We start from the raw sequence: 19,109 nt of genomic DNA on the forward strand, positions 1-19,109 counted from the left end.
AGCTTAGTGGTCAGGGTGTCAGGCTCACAATCATGAAGTAGTGAGTTTGATTCCTGGACCGGGCTGTGAGTTGTGTTCTTGAGCAAGACACTTTATTTCATGTTGCTCCAGTTCACTCAACTGTAGAATTGAGTTGTGATGTCACTGGTGCCAAGCTGTATCGCCCTTTGCCTTTCCCTTGGATAACATTGGTGGCATGGAGGAGGGAGGCTGGTATGCATCGGTGACTGCCGGGTTTTCCATAAACAACCTTGCTTGGACTTGTGTCTCGGAAAGTAACTTTCCAGGTGCAACCTCATGGCCATTCATGACTGAAGAGGGTTTTTACTCTTTACTCTCTTAGCCTACAAGGAGGTGAGTGGTCAGAATTGTTAGCGTGCTGGACGAAATGCTGAGAGGCACTTCATCTTTCTTTATGTTCAAAGTTCAAATTCCACTGTGGTTGACTTTGCTTTTCATCCTATCGGATGTTGATAAAATAAGTACCAGGGGAACACTGGGGTTGATGTAATGGACTTAGCCCCATTCCCCAAACCTGTTAGCCTTGTGCCAAAATTTGAAACCAACAAAATTCCTTGATCTAATTATTATAAAGGCTGGCAGAATTGTTAGCATGCAGGACAAAATGCCTAGCGGTACTTTGTTTTATCTTTTATCCTTTTTGGATGAAATAAACACCAGTTGAGCACTGGGGATGATGCAATCGACGAGCCCACTCTCATAAAATTGCAGGCCTTGTGCCAAATGGAAAAGGAGTTATCTGTTGTGTTAGTCTATATTCTTTATTATGGCTACTAACTTCTAGACAATATATCTAATGTCAATGAAAATGATCAAAATATAAATTAGGTTTATCAACGAATTCCTTCATCAACAATTGTTTGGTGTTTGATACAACATGTGTACAACATGGTATCTAGTCAGATGATTTGTATTTAACTCATACTTACTTAACTTCACACTGCCATCCATGCCAAGAAGTATATTATCACTTTTTATATCCCTATGAATCACTTGGTTTTCATGTAAAAATTCTAAGGCTTGCAAACACTAGAAATAAAGAGAAAATGGCAATTATAGGATAATTATGTTCTTTTTATTTTCATTTAAAATTCAGCATAAAATACAATGACTTATACACAAGCAAAAGATGCGTATCTTATGGGTATCTTATGGGTATGGTGATGCAAACAGGAAAACTAGAACTCTAAATATGAGTATATACTCTTTACTTTACTCTTTTACTTGTTTCAGTCAGTTGACTGTGGCCATGCTGGAGCACCGCCTTTAGTCGAGCAACTCAACTCCGGGACTTATTCTTTGTAAGCCTAGTACTTATTTTATCGGTCTCTTTTGCCGAACCGCTAAGTGACGGGGACATAAACACACCAGCATTGGTTGTCAAGCAATGCTAGGAGGACACACACACACATATATATATATATATATATATACATATATACGACGGGCTTCTTTCAGTTTCCGTCTACCAAATCCACTCACAAGGCTTTGGTCGGCCCGAGGCTATAGTAGAAGATACTTGCCCAAGGTGCCACGCAGTGGGACTGAATCCACTTACCACACAGCCACTCCTGCGCCTATGTAGATGTATATTTTTTATTAATATTTAATAGAAACAACTGACTGACAAAGGGCTGAGAGTTTTGTGCATTGGCAATTATCAAACAATAGGTGTGGGCCCTGGCCTTGCCAATTCTTTGTCAAGCTGCCCAACCCATGCCAGCATGGAAAACAGACATTAAATGCTGCTGATGATTACGTGTGTGTGTGTATACACACACACACGAATGAGTAGACAAACGAAATACATATATATTCTGTAACATTACACAGACATACAGTAAAGGTGAGAGGGAGAGATTGTGTATGTGATGGTGCGAAAGACAGAGGGTGGAGGCAATAAAGATAGAGACACAGAATATGAATCCCATAAAATGATAAACAATAGTGGTGTATATTGTTAGTGTGTGCATGAAGATCTAGTGTGTTAGTAATAAACCAAATCAGTCAGTGAACTCTTGACTACTTACCTCTCGTCCGACAGCTGCTATTTGACCTTCGTCCATACAGGTTTCTGTGACAACGTCTGTTAATGAACCCCCAGCAAGATATTCCATCACCACCTGTGTATATAAATAATCATTTGGTAACAGCTTAGTACAGGTGTCTCAAGACAATTTATTTTGTATAGAAAAGCAATACAGTGATGTATAAACAAGACATAATTCCATAAAACGAAATAACTTACCCACAACTCTTCACCAACCAAATAACTATCCAAATAGTTTACAATATTTGGATTTTGGTTTTCCCTCATAACGAGGATTTCATTGATAATAAGTTCTTTTTTCGGCTGCTGAGAAAGATTCATTGTTTTAATAGCAACTTCCCGACCAGTTGCAATTTCTATAGCAATAAAAACAGTTCCTGACGCACTGAAAGTAAAACGAAATAAAAACAATAAATACAGGAATACAAAAATAATTTTAGAAACTTAAAATAACTTTAATACTTTCATTGCCAATAGTTCTATAGAATGTTTTAATTAATTTTGGAAATAATTGACAATGTTAAAAAATTTAGTAAAATGACTTTCCTACAGTCTTTGTAACATAAACTAATGAACTGTTTTTAAAAAACTAATAAAGTGTTTTTAAAGCTATAACCAAAGGTCTTAATTAAAATATGGACTCTTTAAAATGAGACACTTTGCATTTGAGAAACAGAGGATAAAACAATTAGAATGCCAGAGAGTAGGCAGGGTCTATGATCATTAAATTGCTATTAAATCGAAACCAACATAAGAGATATAGATGTTGACACTGACTACAGTATATTACTGGTACATATTCTACCATTGCTATATTTCAAAGGTTAGTTAGAGCCAAACTATTCAATACAGAGAGTATGAAAAATAAAACATGATGATGATCATGATGGTGATATGGTAGCATTTACAAACACGTCACTATTATAATGGAGGTGTTGACTATTAGTGATGTGGTGCTGAGGGCAGCAGCAAATAGAATAACACCTTGAGAACACAGGTGTGGTTGTGAGGTTTAGATGCTTGCTTCCTAACCATTTGGTCTTGGGTTTAATCCCACTACATGGCACCTGAAAGAAACCCATTGTGTGTGTGTGTAAGTATGCATTTAAGTATATGTATAAGGTACGTGTTTGTGTGTTCCCTTGCCAAGACATCATGTGATGGTTGTAAGTAGTGTTGTTCATTTCTAGTCATCCATGAAAAACACACCTGACTATAGGGAAGTATTGCCTTGCTTCAAAAACGAGTGAAGGTTGGCAACAGGAAGGGCACCCAACTATAAAAATAGCTGACTCGACAAATTCCATCTGACCCATGCAAGCATGGAGAAGTGGAAGTCAAATGGAGATGACAATGAGTATTATGAATTATACAGTGAGGTGGGGGGGGGGGACAATATTAATCAAGGATGAATATTGTTTTAATTTTCCTGATAAGTATGGAAGACAACACTGGACATATTTCAATATTATTTTGACCTTATTAACTCAGAGAAGTCACCAACTAAGATGTTTTGGCTACAATGGTGATGATGATGATGATGTTATGATAGTGTTTATAAACACGACACTCTTAACTATAATGAAGGTTCTGAAATTAATGTGGTGGTGGCGGCGGCGGCAGATAGAACTTACCCTTGACCAATTTTTTCCATTTTTGTATATTTCCTATTTGGGTCTCCTATAGTTACTATGGTCCGCAGTTTTTCTACAATTTCTTCATCACTCATCTTCTTCTTCTTCGGCTTCTCCTTCTGACCACCTTGTGTAGCACCATTGGTCTTGTCTTCAGGCTCAATTGGTTTAGTATACTGGAAAGGATATACATACATACATATATATATTTATATACAGGGGTTGGACAAAATAACGGAAACACTTAGCATCATAATTTATGTTTTTTCGTTTATTATTAGCGTTGCTTGATATGTTTTGCTAAAATTGCTGTTGCTTTTCAGATATCATCAGAAAAAGGTAATTAAAATTCTTTAAAATGACAGATCTATTGGACATTCAAACAGGTCAAATAGTTGGTGTTCATATGGCAGGCACTAGAGTAATGAAAGCAGCTGAAATGTTTGGTGTATCAAGAAGTACTGTCTTGAAAGTAATGACAGCCTTTGAGAAAAAGGAAAAAACCTCCTCATAGAACCCTCCCAAAAACTTTCAGATAGGGACTATCAGACTCTTATGTGAATTGTTAGAAAGGATCACAAAAGTACAGCTCCCAAAATTACTGCAGAGCTTAATGACCACCTCGAGAACCCAGTTTCCACAAAAACTGTTCACTGGGAGCTGCACAAAGCTGGATTTCATGAGAGGGCTGCAATCAGAAAACCACTACTTTCAAAATCAAATGTTGCAAAGTGTTTAGAGTGGAGTAAAAACCTACAGAATTGGTCCCTAGAGCAGTGGAAGAATGTTATTTTCTTGAATGAGTCATCCTTTGTTTTACTTCCGACCACTGGCCGAATATACGTGTGGAGACAGCCAAAAGAAGCATTTGATCCAGACTGCCTTCTTCCAACTGTTAAACATGGAGGAGGATCTGTGATGACCATACTGCTTGATGCTAAGTTGTAAAAATTTCATAGTGAGAACTGAGGAAGGTTGGGGACAATCTTCTACAATTAACGACCAATTAAAGGCTATTATAGAAATGGGTTCATGTAGAATAATGATAAGTCACATGTAGGATTGTGTCGTGGCACACCAGTGTGCCACAGCATACTGGTTGCATAGCACTGCTTTACACCATCTCTGTTTCATATCATCAAAAGTATACAAGCCACCCGGGTAATACTTACAATAGATTTTGTTTTATCAGGTCTGGTAGTAATTGGAGGAGGTACCTCTTCCTCTTCCTCTTCTTCCTCCTCAGGAGTAGTGGGAGCTGAGTTTTCAGTTTTAGGCTACAAAAACACACGTACAAAAAGAAAGAAGCGGTGAGCACTCTTGCATTAAACATTAACGTGTAGATAAGTAGAAATGTCTAATATAAATGGGAGAACAGGAGAGGAATACTACGTTGGAAAGTTGCCTTGAGAGGTTATGAGATACTAGAAAACTGATAATAAGGGAGGGGAGGAAAGACAAAAAGATGTCACTGGGCATAAGTTATTGTAATGAAGGGACCTTCAAGAAGCCGTAGGAGTTTATAACAAGTTTTTCAATAAGGAGAATAAAGGCAGTCAGAGTTTCCTTTAAGATTACTGATACAATACAGGAAAACTACCCTGGTTATTTTGACACACACCCAAACAGAATTAGATAAGGGCTTCCCCACCCGACAAACACTGATGAATCATGTCAATAGAGTGATATAGTGATTCGTTCCATAAGTGGATTAAAACAACCCATCACAGGATGACAAAAGTCATCAGAATCAACCAAAGCCTTGTGGACAATCTTCTACAATTAACGACCAATTAAAGGCTATTATAGAAATGGGTTCATGTAAAATAATGATAAGTCACAGAAGAACTAAACAGTGATCCTTCAACAGTTGTTCATCAGCATCAACCAAAGGCTAACCAAAGCCTTGTGAGTGGATTTGTTAGACAGACAATCTATCTATCCATACATATGTGTGTGAGTGTCTGTCCTTCACCATTGCTTGACAACTGGCATTGGTGTGTATACATCCCTGTAACTTAGCAGTTTCGTAAAAGAGACTGATAGAATAAGTACCAGGCTTGATGCGTTGATGGGCTTCTTTCAGTTTCTGTCTACCAAATTCATTACAGAGCTTTGGTCAGGTGGGAGCTACAGTAGAAGACACTTGCTGAAAGTGCCATGCAGTGGGATTGAACCCAGAACCATGTGGTTGGGAAGCAAACTTCCATCACACAGCCACACTTGCACGTGTACAAAATTATACGTGTGTGTGCAGGTGTGTTCATTTAGATGATGGCACTTACAAGACTAGTTGTGTTTGTTTTGAATTCACCAGAGTGTATATGAAATGCTTAAATTTATGTCTTATATGTGTAGGGGAGATGAGAGTGAATATTTTTTGACTTGTCAATACTGGTCAATGCACTCTGGAATTGCCTCCCTAAACCAAAGTATTCTGTGATATTTTGATAAGTATTGAATAGATGAATGCTATTCACCTCAACTTTACCTTATACATATATAAACACTGAATTTCAAATCTTGTGGTATTCTTACTATGAGAGTATAACACTGAAGTGTCAGGAATTATTAACAATAAATAGGCTTAAGGATAATATTAAAAATGAAAGTTGTTCTTGAATAACTGAAGCAAAAATGGATATGCCCCAACACCTACAAATAGATATATACATACATATACATATAGTTACTTACACATATCACATGAGTGGTTCCAAATTTGTCTGAGAAGCTTGGTCGAACAGAGCTTGAGCTTGAACCTGAGGATGCAAAAGAAGTAAATAAAATCATAAATATGCTTAGTTCACAACTGGATGATTAGAAATCCAACCCTGAAGGTTTGGATCAGCTTGGACCACAAGGATCAGGGATAGTTAGGACTATACGGATGGAATGGACAGCTAAGACCCCATGGGCAGTGTAGCTAGGACAATATGGATCAAGGTGGCAGAGAAGGCTACAAAGACGATGTTAGTGAGGACTACAGGGGGGGGGCGATTAAGAACCACAAGGACTGAGATATTTCCCATCGTTTGGTTTAAGACCACCACCAGGACCTCGAGTGTCAAGGATGAGGATAAGTACCTCCTTTCCTTCCACTAGTCATGGGTCCTGAAAAGGGTCATGGATACTACCTTCCTTCCCTTGACAAAAATCTTAAAGGAAAAAAAAAAGATAGGAGCTAAGAGAAGACAACTGAACTACCTCCCCTTTAGTAAGTATTTCCTCTCGGTGACCAAACATGCACAATACAAAGACGATCGTGACAAAACCTCTCTCCTTAGTGAACAAAACATCCACAGAAATGTTATGGAGTCTAACTATAAAGAAGGTAACGAGAGAAGTTCACCATTGTGTGACACTTTGAGCAAGTGACTTCTGCCATAACCTCAAGCTGACCAAAAGGTCAATCATAAAGGCAAGCTCTCCAATATTTTCAGTATCATGATGTATCCAAGGTATTGTACTGCAATGTTTATCCAAGATATGAAATCCCTATCTATATATATCTAAGACATGATATTCCAAAAAGGCAGAGTTGTTAGAATGTGGCATAAAATGTCTTCTGGTATGTGTTTTAGCTCCATGTGTTCTGAGTTCAAATCTCACATTGGAGAAATTTGCTGTTCATATTTCCGGGGTGAATGTACCAGCCAAAGGAGGAAGATTGGTGAAATTGTTAAGGGATCAGGCAAGATGCCTTGCAATATTTGTTCCGGCTTTTTGCATTCTGACAACAATACTTGTGACAACACTGATCTCAAGTCGTATCCAACCCTGCCATTCCCTTGGATGACATCAATAACATAGAGAGAATAGACTTGTGCACATAAAAACCTGCATCATGCAGAGGAACTTTCTAGTCTTTCTAGTTGCAGATCCATCATAATCTTATGAGACAAATGGAGGCCTTTGATCCAATAAGTGACATCCCTATAGTGGTTTCTGAAGTAGTACCCATTATTATATTCCGGGTGGGGTACCCCCTATATGTATCCACACACATTAGATACTTACTACTACTCGACTGTTTAATATGCATATATTTGGATTCTTTTTTCTCTTTTGTAGAGTTATCGTAGTAGTTAAGTACATCGAGGACAGCCTGTGGGTTTTTCTTCTGTTCCAGTTTAGATATATTGGAGTTTTGTAATAACTTCGCCCAGGATTCTGGCATGCCCTAATGAAGGAAAAAAAAAGACAACAAATTAATAACAATTATTAAAAATTAATTTAATTCAAGCATCAACTTTCCTGGTTTTATTACTCAGGGAGTTTCAATTTTAATACAATATAAAAAGACACTATCTCTAGTGGTTTTCAACTATACTTCAAAACGTCCATGCTTCCTGAGATTCGCCAACACTACACCTGATTTTCTCCCCTCCATACACACGCAAGCATGTATCTGACTCATACACTGTTCGCTTCCCAGACATTTGTACATTACTGCATATGCTTTATACGCACTTTTGACAAGTTGTGGTGCACCTGAGCGCTGTATACAATAATTTCATTATTAATATTATTATTATTTTATGTTTTACCTATGGACCCCTCTGATTACTATTTTACCTTGGTGGACCCCATCGCCATTCGATATTTAAGAACTAGTTTTACAGATATTTCTTTCAAAGTTTGTATTTTGTTTTTCACACATTCACGAATCCTTAAAAAAAAAAACTACTGTGGATCCCCCCACCCAGATACCATTTTGCTCGCGTGAACCACTGCGCCAGGCAAATATTATCTCCCTTGTCAAGGAACTCTTAGTCTCTAGCGATTATGTACGAATCGTAAAATGGAAATTTCTATAAATTCTTTCCCAACATTTTCTGACATTAAACATGCGACGAAAACTATAGTTACAATATTAACCAAACCTTTCTGTTATACTTCACTCCCTCTCAGTCCTATATCTACCTAAGAAGTCCTTAGCAACGTGTACAACATAGAAAATACGTTGTCCACTCCTGTAACAGAACTGAATACATTTTCATAAATTCCCCCCCAAACCCATTGCTATCAATTAGTGAAAGTAAAACATTTCGTAAATTACACGACATGTGTCCTGAAAACGGGAATTGAGTGATAGCGGATATGTATATTTAAGAGGTTATGAGTAAACGGTGCCTCTTGTTAGATAAACGGAAAATCCAAAGCAAAAATGTGCTGAGTGTATGTACATGTTGTGGGGCACCTGAGCACTGTATACAATAATTTCATTATATTATATGCCTGTGCGTCTATACACGCGCGTACACATATTATATTTATCCTCCACACATTCGTAAATTCACATGTATCTGTATCTGACAAATAAAGAGACTTCCGCATGAACCTGGCACAGTGATGACGTCTAGAAATTGAATCATGTTTGAAACAGGAATTTCGTTCAGGGAGATTAAAAAAAATTTGTTTGCTAATTAATAAGGACGAGTCGAGGATGTTATTAGTGGCGACAAAAATAAAATACCAAACAAGGTTAAGTTTGAAATATCGAACTCTTTGGGCCCAGGACTGAATATACATGTCAAATAAAAGAGGAACATTTATAACGGTCTGCTTTTTACATCATACGATTACATTATTTAAGGCTCTCTGTTGGAGCTTTGAAATAGATTGTCCTTCGAATTTCCATACCTTATGGGGAAAGAAAGGGGTAAAATTTCAATAATATAAAAAGATTCGTCTCCTATTTCCATATATTTTCCCCATGAGGTAAGGGGTTTTGGAGGACAGCTATTCCAGCACTTTATTAAGAGGGACAGGCGTAACTTCGGTATAGGTACCGGATACATTTCAAGAAAGGGTTTATATATATATATATATATATATATATATATATATATATAACGGGAAGCTTACGAAAATAAACATAAGACGAAGGCAGGTGGAGTACAAACAAACATATATATATATATATATATATATATTATATATATATATATGGGGGCTTAGGATTAGGGTTTGTATTAGGGGTGGGAGAAAAGGGTTTCTGTTATCCTCAGAAATGTAAATAAAGCCATTTCCGGTACTTAAGGTACCTATACCGAAGGATCGCCAGAGGGGACATTTAAAAAGGTCAAAATAACGTATCATGAAAGAGCAGGGTTTATATTTTGCTTTCAAATTCAAACTAGTGTTATGTATATGATTGATAATCAGCGATAATCGTGTTTAAACGTGTGTGCGTATATAAAGTACATACAGTAAATTCTCCTGTGTGAGGGTCGAAGCCGACATGAACGGTGTGCTCGAAGTTCGAGGGGTGTGATATAACTGGTTTTTCATTTTCCTTGATTTTGGCTATCTTGTTGCCTGAAAAACAAAAAGTGTATACACATATATGAATATAATGATCTCAAATAGCCATTAAACATATAACAAAATAACGAGATATAAAGGCAACATGATGATTATATAATCAAGTAGGAAATAAATTTACTATTTATAGGGAATCTGAAACAAAGGAGATTGACTGCAAAGAAGTCCTGGAAGAGATCCATAAGACGAGAGCCAAAAGAAATACTTAATGTCGAATCAGCCAGTTAGGATTAGCTTTCAATATAGGTTTCTTATCACAACAAGGTAACTTACTATATCATCTGATAATGACAGATGTAAACATTAGACCAACAAAACAAAATATCAGACAAGCCCAAAATAGATAGGTTGATAACGTGTGGCGGTAACAAAGTCTACCGACAAATGACGACACACAGGAATTGGTTAGGAGCAAACCGGGTCTAAGAAAGAACTGAGGAAGAGATGTGGGTTAATGGCTGTGAAAATAGTATAGCAATGAGAGAGAACAGAAGGTGAAAGCCGTGTCAATAGGTCAGAATGTATATCCGTAGTCATCTGAAGATATGCTATTTTTTGCACTTTACAGACAGAGATGGCTGGCTTCAAGCAATTCAGTCCATCGCCAACATTCCTGTTTGGTTTCCTGTAACCTATCTAATTCCTCTGTTCAGCTCAGCAGAGTTCTAAACATATTTCCGGACACAAGAACTGCAAAAAATACTGACCGATAGCATTTTGTAGAAGAACCATTATCATTATATTGAAGGAACTTTTCGATGTTCTCTGTCGTTAACAATGCTAAATTAAGGGTGAAAATGTTCTTTGTTCAGAATTACTAAACATAAACTCTAAACCAGTGATACACAACTGGTTTCAGCAGATAATCTGCAAAACTCATTAGAAAAACTTAATGGAACAAAAGGGTGTAAATATTTAAAATTAAGAAATTTATTTATGCATTGTATAAGACATACATTGTGTGCATGAGTGTTTTTTATGTTCCCGTAACTTAGCGCTTCGGTATAAGAGACAGATAGAATAAGTAACAAGCTTTACAAAAAAAGAAAAATAGTGCTGGGGGTCGATAAGTTCGACAAAAGTTTTTTAATGCAGTGCCCCAGTCTTAAGAAACTTGCTGTAGATCCTCAAAACATTGAAAGGGTTTTTTATAGTTCGGTTGGACTACGTTGTAGATTACTGCGTTAAAACCATTGGTCCCTTAAAACAGAAGACATAACCTGCACTTATGGCTGAGAAGTTAAGAAGTTTGTTTCGCAATTATGAGGTCCCAGATTTTATCTCATTGTCTGGAATATTAAGCATGTATCCTCTACCATAATCGTGTGTCGATCAAAGCATTACGGGTGAATTCGAATAGATGGTATCTGTGCGGAAGCCTGTGGAATGTACCATAACTGTAAATGCAAACCTATTCATTACAGCTAATACAGCAGATAACTAAATCCGTTAAACTCATGTTTAAAACTATATTTGTACTCAGCATGTAGAACACGCCGCTAAGGAACTTTCTCCTTTATATATATGTTGATATGTTTCATAAATGAGGTCTAATAAGACTGAAACAGGTCGAACTGGCTTTAGATGTCCTTAAATTTTGTAGTGTTTAAAAAAAATTTCTATCAACTGATTTTACGAGGGTTATCTCCCTTGTCCGCTTTTGATTTAAAATACTAATGAGAGGGAACTTTTCTTAATACAAGTTTTCTAACTTATCATTCGGGTTAGTAGGATCGTTAGCGCATCGAACAAAATGCTTAATGGCATTTCTTCCGGCTTTACGTTCTGAGTTCAATTTCCGCCAGTCGACCACGCCCTTTCATCCTTTCGGGGGTCGATAAAATAAGTACCAGTTGAGAACTAGAGTCGATGTAATTGACTAGCACTCTCCCCTAAAATTTCGGGCCTTATCTTATGCTTGTAATAGAAAGGATTATTGTTACCACATTGTATTTAGTAGTCAGAACAGTACCGACGTGTTTTCTCACTACCCTAGTTGACGAGAGAGCGCGGGGATTAAAAGGGACCGAGATTAGGAAGTAATTGGTCTTTATCTGACATGAACAACAACTACTATTCAAACACAATTTATATTCGACTATATTCAGCACACACATTATTATTATTACTGAGGCATATGTCATGTCTAAAACACTACGAACACCTCTATTGTATTTTTTTTTCTTAGCCCAGGTCGTTCACTCTGACCGAAGAGGCATTCCATATGTGACCACGCCGTATTATGACAGACTGCATGATGTAATGTCACATTTCCTGGTGTAAGTCGGTAGCTGTGTGATTCGAGGGAGTTTTGACTGTTGGTGTGTGTATATGTATAAAAGCAAGGCAAGATTTCTTTATAGAGGAGGCAGATAAACTTTTAACTCATTGTTTTCTGATGAAGTAATTAAGCCGCCAACCCATACACATTCTAAAAATATTAAATGATATGTCAACGGGAAAAATGAGAAACCAAGAATAAATAAATAAGATAATGACAAAAAATAGATTTTATCTCCTTCCACAGAGGTAATAGCAGAACAGATATGGAATCCCCAGGCATCAGAAACAGCTTCGAAAAAGAAAAAAGAAGACGAACAGCAATGGTTAGTTTGTGAAGAGACGTGACGGTACCATCGAAATAAAACTAAACACACACACGTAAGGTAATCATTAACTAAAGCGGCGTCAATTAAAATGAAACTAATAATAATGAAGGGAAAGTACAAAAATAACTTGTGTAACCTAAAATGACTCAAACGAATGTTTAAAAATAGCCCATTATTATAGATTAGGTAATTATTGCAGATGACTGTTTTCATTTATCAACACTATCGTTTAGTTAACTTATTAAACCGAACAGTGGTGAAGACACTTTTATTTTTTTAAACCATTTACTGTTAGTTTAATTTTAATTGACGTCACTTTCGTCAAAATTCCGTGTGTGGGTGAAGGCCCCCTCATCACTGTCACGTTTTACTCCACCACATTTCACTCTACGAGTTCTACAAAAAAGTTACTTAATGAAAGGTCTGAAGAAGATAATTAACAGTCTTGAATTGCCAAGAATGGAGCACAGTGAATTTGAAAGATTCAACTCCTTGGTTAAAGCAACATTTATGCACCACGACCACCACCCACCACGACTACCAACAACACCACACAACACGCATTCTACACAATCGTCACCTAATGGATAACTAAAACACAATTCACAATAAACATGTAAAAAGTATCACCTAATGAAAGAAAAACAACAACAAAAAAAACAGTGTTCAACTCACACAGCAAACGTTCTATATTACAAGCTGACACAACATACCTATTTCTTTACTACCCACAAGGGGCTAAACACAGAGGGAACAAACAAGGAGAGACAAACGGATTAAGTCGATTATATTGACCCCAGTGCATAACTGGTACTTAATTTATCGACCCTGAAAGGATGAAAGGTAAAGTCGACCTCAGCAGAATTTGAACTCAGAATGTAATGGCGGACGAAATACCGCAAAGCATTTCACCCACCATGCTAACGTTTCTGCCAGCTCTTGCCGCCTTTTGACACAACATAACAATAACACCAGAAAAAAAAAAATTCTTACAAAAAGCCTGCAGCATAGAGACAAAACATCACCTGAGACTATTGAAAACATTGAATTAATCGTTGATGATAATGATCCCTTTAATTGCCACTGGGGTAGCTGATGAGGAGGATACAAGGGATGCAAGCCCACCAACTTGGTTAGGTAGATCACCGAATGGTGCTGATTGGCTCCACTTCAAAAGCCCTCTTGGTTCACCCAGTTGAAAAGTCCCATGTTCTGCAGTAACGACCCAAGAACCAGCAATGAACCAGAAGAAGTGAGAAGGGGGTAACTTAGTGGGATGGGACATACGACGTGGAATAGTTCTGGAAGATGACTATTTACTTTGACCACCGAGCAAGTGTTGCAGTGCCCTCGAATGAACGAAGCAACCACCTAAAATCTGTCTGAGAGGGCTTTTGGAATGGCTTCCAAATTGACCAGGGTCCCAGTGAAGCCAGCTTTGTTCCCAACCTCTATTTCTTTCTGCTGCTAGCTTTTTGCCAAATGTTTTAGATTTTGACCCAGTTGCCCTACGTTGATGATTGCTCTTGTCAACTGCTGCCTGTCTAACCAATTCACTAATTTGGTCCCTGTAATTTTTGCAAACCAGTAACTTGCAACAACCATGGATTGGTCCCTTTTTTATCAATCCTGAAAGGAGAAGCAGAGCTCAGCAGGATTTGAACTCCAAAAGAGTAGGGAGCTGGAATGAATGCTGCAAGTGAGGGTGAAGAACATTTGCATTATACTCGTTTCAATCATTGGACTGTGACCATGCTGGAGCACTGCCTTGAAGGGTTTAGTCAAACAAATTGACCCCAGGGCTTGTTTTTAAGCCTGAAACTTATTCCATCATCCTCTTTTGCTGAACTGGTAAGTTACAGGAATGTAAACAAACTAACACTGGTTGTCAAGCAGTGGTGGTGGTCGTGAGGGACAAAGACAAAGATATAGACACACGATATGATGGGCTTCCACATAGTTTCCAGCTTCCAAATTCACTCACAAAATACTGGTTATCCTCCACAAACACCCCACCCCCCATCAGAGACATAGATGTTCATAAATGTGAAACCATACATGCTTACACATCAACCACAAACATATGCATACACACACACACATGCATACATGCACATACATACATTCACGTGCGTGCACACACACATAAGCTCACATACATACATGCGCACTCACATAAACACATGTTCTCTCTCTCTCTATCTCTCTCTCTCTCACACACACACACGTTCACATAACGAAATAGCTTGTAAATAATCACACTGAAAATATTCAAAAAATATTTTAAAAATCTGGGAATGTGGTAGCGGTGGTGGCGAGGAAGAGTCGAATTCAGTGTTTATAATAAAAACTGTACAGCATGTTAGACTAATGCAGAAGGGGTTAAGTACAGCATAAAGACTACCACCAACAATAGCTCAGAGAGAAAGAGGAAGAGATAGTGTTGTGGATGAATTATCCACTGTTGGTGTTTCGTGAAGGGTTTTCGAAAATGATGAAGCTCTGAATGGGTGAAAATGAAATTGAAGACTGCAAAAAGCAAGAGAGGCTGGTTGTGCTGTGCTGTGCTCCCTCTGCAGGTAATAAGGGGAGCACCAACAGCTGTCAGTGGATGCTGCGAGAAAACGGGAGGCGGCACGGAGGGGTTAGTTTGTGGCAGGATCGATAATTATTTAACAGGGTAGAACAGAGCAAAGAGTATAACCCCCCTTTGTTTCTCTTTAATCAATTCCTTTGCAGAAATTAATGAATGGGAGTGAACCCTTCAAAGGGAGCATGTGAAGGAGAACAGTGAAGAAACCACACACACACACATGCACACACACACACACACACATGCATACGCACACACACGCAAGTAGGAGTGGGGAAAGAAATTCAACGAAATCCTGAGAAAAATTAAATTTCATAGCTTAAAACTGTTTTATTAGGTTAATTCCAACATCAAGAACATCTCCGAAGTAGTTTCGATTTGGGTGGGGGGGGGGGCTGTTAAATGGGGGGAAAAAGGTACCCCCACTTCTCCTCCTCCTTACTGCAGCCTTTTTTCTTTTCTGAAACCTTGTTTGAATATCTGAACATTAAATAAGGAACCAAACTGCTGTTCCCTTCAATGACTAATGTCCTATTTACCGCTGCTGCTGCCGCTGCAGTTGTTGGCTCCTTAACTCAGCAGTCACTGATTAGATGTAAGGATAAGGGAGAAAGTTTTAATCAGAATCAATGTAGGGAACCATACAGTGTTGAAGAAGCGTCTAAGGGGACGGCAGGGCTGGTGGTGAATCAGAAACATGGAACAGAGGAAAACAAAGTAAAGGAAGCAAATATCATATTGTAGTAAAATGCATTCGGAAGCCATAAAACCTACGCAGCTCTCACAAAACACGAATCACGTGCACGCATGGAGCGTTAAACATTTTTACATCCAAGGGCCAAACCATATGTAAATTTGTGCAAATTCTTCCTCGCTCAATTAGTTAAAAGTGGAAGGATTAAATAACACAAGACATTTTTTTTTTTTTTTAAAGAATGGCATGGAATAAATAAATAGGAAACTCCTACATTTCTCACCCACAGCCTCTGAGAGGTTAATGAGGAAAAATACAATAAACTTATATATCCTAAATTCTGATTTGCAAAAAAAAAAAAAAAAAAAAAAAAAATCAAATTAACCCTTTTGTTACCATATTTCTGTCGAAATGCACTGCATTTGGGTTAATTCTGAAATTAATTAAGGATTTAGTAAAAAAAACTTAGCATAAGCTGGTCTTTGAAACACAAACTGACATGAAATTTTAATGGAAGGTGTTAATTTAGACCACTTCAAAGCAGGGAAATCTTATCTGATGTGTTCAGCTTAACAGGTATTAAATGTGTGTGTGTGTGTGTGTGTGACAGATCCAATGATAAGGTAAATGCCAAGCAAATACTGAAACCAATTGATCTTGTAATCACTAAATTCTGACACAACAAACAAAAACCTTGAATTAGGTCCAATTAGATTATATGACCCTTACAATCTCTTATTCTTTTATTCTTTTACTTGTTTGTCATTTTGACCGTGGTCATGCTGGAGCACCGCCTTTAAGTTGAAGTAATCAACCTCAGGACTTATTCTTTGTAAGCCTGGTACTTATTCTATCAATCTCTTTTCCTGAACTGCTAAGTTATGGGGACATAAACACACCAACACCAGCTAACAGGCGATGGTGGGGGTGGTGGACAAACACAGACACAAAGACTCATACATAAGCATACATATATATATATACCGGAGTAAACACATAAATGTGAAACAAGGTGGAAAAAAGAGTACTCAAATACCAGTGGTAGAGTAATATGCTTTATTTTAAGCAGCAGAAAATTCAACAAAATCTGTTACTCTGAGTTTCTCATTGCCGTTCATCAGACAGTTTTTGCTAGCAAAAACTGTCTGATGAACGGCAACGAGAAACTCAGAGTAACAGATTTTGTTGAATTTTCTGCTGCTTAAAATAAAGTATATATATATATATATATATATATATACGATGGGCTTCTTTCAGTTTCTGTCTACCAAATCCACTCACAAGGCTTTGGTCAGTCTGAGGCTATAGTAGAAGGCACTTGCCCAAGATACCACGCAGTAGGACTAAATCACCTGGTAATTTGTACATCATAAGTCAGTGGTTGTCATAATCCATCTGTTTATATCCAACCTGAAATGTCATTTCTTGTGTCTCAAAGGCAGGACACCATTTCATCCCAGCATGTTTTATTAGTTGGAACTTTTGAATAAAGGTCTTTCACAGAATTTGGACCGGTGCTAGTAGCAGTGGTAATAGTAGTGTGTGTGTGTGTGTGTGTGTGTGTGGGAGTCAGCATAAGAATGACAAAATAGCTGTTCTCTTCATTTCTGCCACCACAACCACTATCATCATCATCACCATCATCATCATCGTCATGGTAATAAATAGTAAGGCGGTAAGCTGGCAGAAATGTTAGCACGCCAGGAGAAATGTGTAGCCATATTTCGTCTGCCGTTATGTTCTGAGTTCAAATTCCGCTGAGGTCAACTTTGCCTTTCATCCTTTCGGGTTCGATAAATAAAGTACCAGTTACGCACTGGGGTCGATGTAATCGACTTAATACCTATGTCTGTCCTTGTTTGTCCTCTCTATGTTTAGCTTCTTGTGGGTAGTAAAGAAATAGGTAATAAATTACTCTAAAAAACAAAAAGGAAAACAAGACAAGAAACCTAATAAGTCTAACTGACTCTGGTTGGTACCCAGTCATGTAATAAGGTACCTATCAATTTTGTTGTTGTGTCGTTGGAGACGGTGATGGTGTTATAACCAGTGTGTTTGTTTAAAACAATCATGTCATTGCATTACTTTCTCAAGCCACTCTTCACGACTTCAAGGCTGTTGCTTTAAGAAAGATCTACTTAAGATACTCATGTAACACGATGGACAAGCTGAACACATTTGCAGATTAATTAAGATGATGTTTATGTCCTTATATGGAAGTGGCTTAGTTGTACATACCTTTCCGCACCTCCTCATCTATATTTTTCACTTGTTTCAGTCACTAGACTGTGGCCATGCTGGGGCACTGCCTTGAAGAATTTTTAGCTGAATGAACTGACCCCAGCACTTTTATTGAAGCCTGGTACTTATTCTATCAATCTCTTTTGCTGAACCACTAAGTTACAAGGACATAAACACACCAACACCAGTTGTCAAACGTTGGTGGCGGGGACAAACATAGACACACATACACAAACACATGATGGGCTTCTTTCAGTTTCCATCCACCAAATCCACTCACAAGGCTTTGGTCAACCTGAACCTAGAGTAGAAGACACTAGCACAAGGTGTTATGCAGTCGCACTGAACTTCAGGTGCATGTCGTTGGGAAGCAAACACAGACACACAAACATATACACACATACATACATATATATATATATACACACATACATATATATATATATACACATATATATACGATGGGCTTCTTTCAGTTTCCGTCTACCAAATCCACTCACAAGGTTTTTTGGTCAGCCCGAGGCTATAGTAGAAGACACTTGCCTAAGGTGCCACACAGTGGGACTGAACCCGGAACCATGTGGTTGGTAGACAAGCTACTTACCACACAGCCACTCCTCCACCTATTTACATTGACAGAATGAATATTCTTTTTTAAGTATTTCAAAACATCACAAAAATATCCATTTCTCTCTAAAGGAGGATTTTACTAGCAACAGGAGTTCTCTTGTCTCTCCACAGAGTACCACCAGTTAGCTTGTCTCTTCACAGAGTATCAAAACATTTGTCTTCCCAGTGTGTTGGTATTCTTATTCCTCTGCAGCATACTAATTACTCTTGTCCCTCTATGAAGTATCAGTACTCTTATCTCCTCAAAATATCAGCCTCAAGTCCTTCCATGGAGCATCTATTAACTTGACTCAATGGCTTTTTGCCA

General features: G+C 37.9%; 1 protein-coding gene across 8 annotated transcripts in view; it reads right to left on the reverse strand.

Moving 5' to 3' along the window:
- LOC115222097 (serine/threonine-protein kinase PAK 1) overlaps window positions 1-19,109 on the reverse strand; it is a 217,639-nt gene that overhangs the window by 15,819 nt on the left and 182,711 nt on the right. For 6 of the 8 annotated variants that reach the window (XM_036511203.1, XM_036511204.1, XM_036511205.1 and 3 more), the window contains 8 exons: window positions 9,920-10,029; window positions 7,726-7,888; window positions 6,403-6,476; window positions 4,878-4,982; window positions 3,706-3,881; window positions 2,270-2,456; window positions 2,052-2,144; window positions 951-1,050 (listed from right to left, as the gene is read on the reverse strand). In XM_036511203.1, coding sequence (XP_036367096.1) covers window positions 951-1,050; window positions 2,052-2,144; window positions 2,270-2,456; window positions 3,706-3,881; window positions 4,878-4,982; window positions 6,403-6,476; window positions 7,726-7,888; window positions 9,920-10,029 — 1,008 coding nt within the window. Of the gene's footprint in view, window positions 1-950; window positions 1,051-2,051; window positions 2,145-2,269; window positions 2,457-3,705; window positions 3,882-4,877; window positions 4,983-6,402; window positions 6,477-7,725; window positions 7,889-9,919; window positions 10,030-10,156; window positions 10,233-19,109 lie in introns of those variants that run through there. The other 2 variants (XM_036511206.1, XM_036511202.1) reach the window with 2 other exon arrangements.

The sequence above is a fragment of the Octopus sinensis genome, linkage group LG19 (genome assembly GCF_006345805.1).
Source record: "Octopus sinensis linkage group LG19, ASM634580v1, whole genome shotgun sequence".
Taxonomy (NCBI): Eukaryota; Metazoa; Mollusca; class Cephalopoda; order Octopoda; family Octopodidae; genus Octopus; species Octopus sinensis.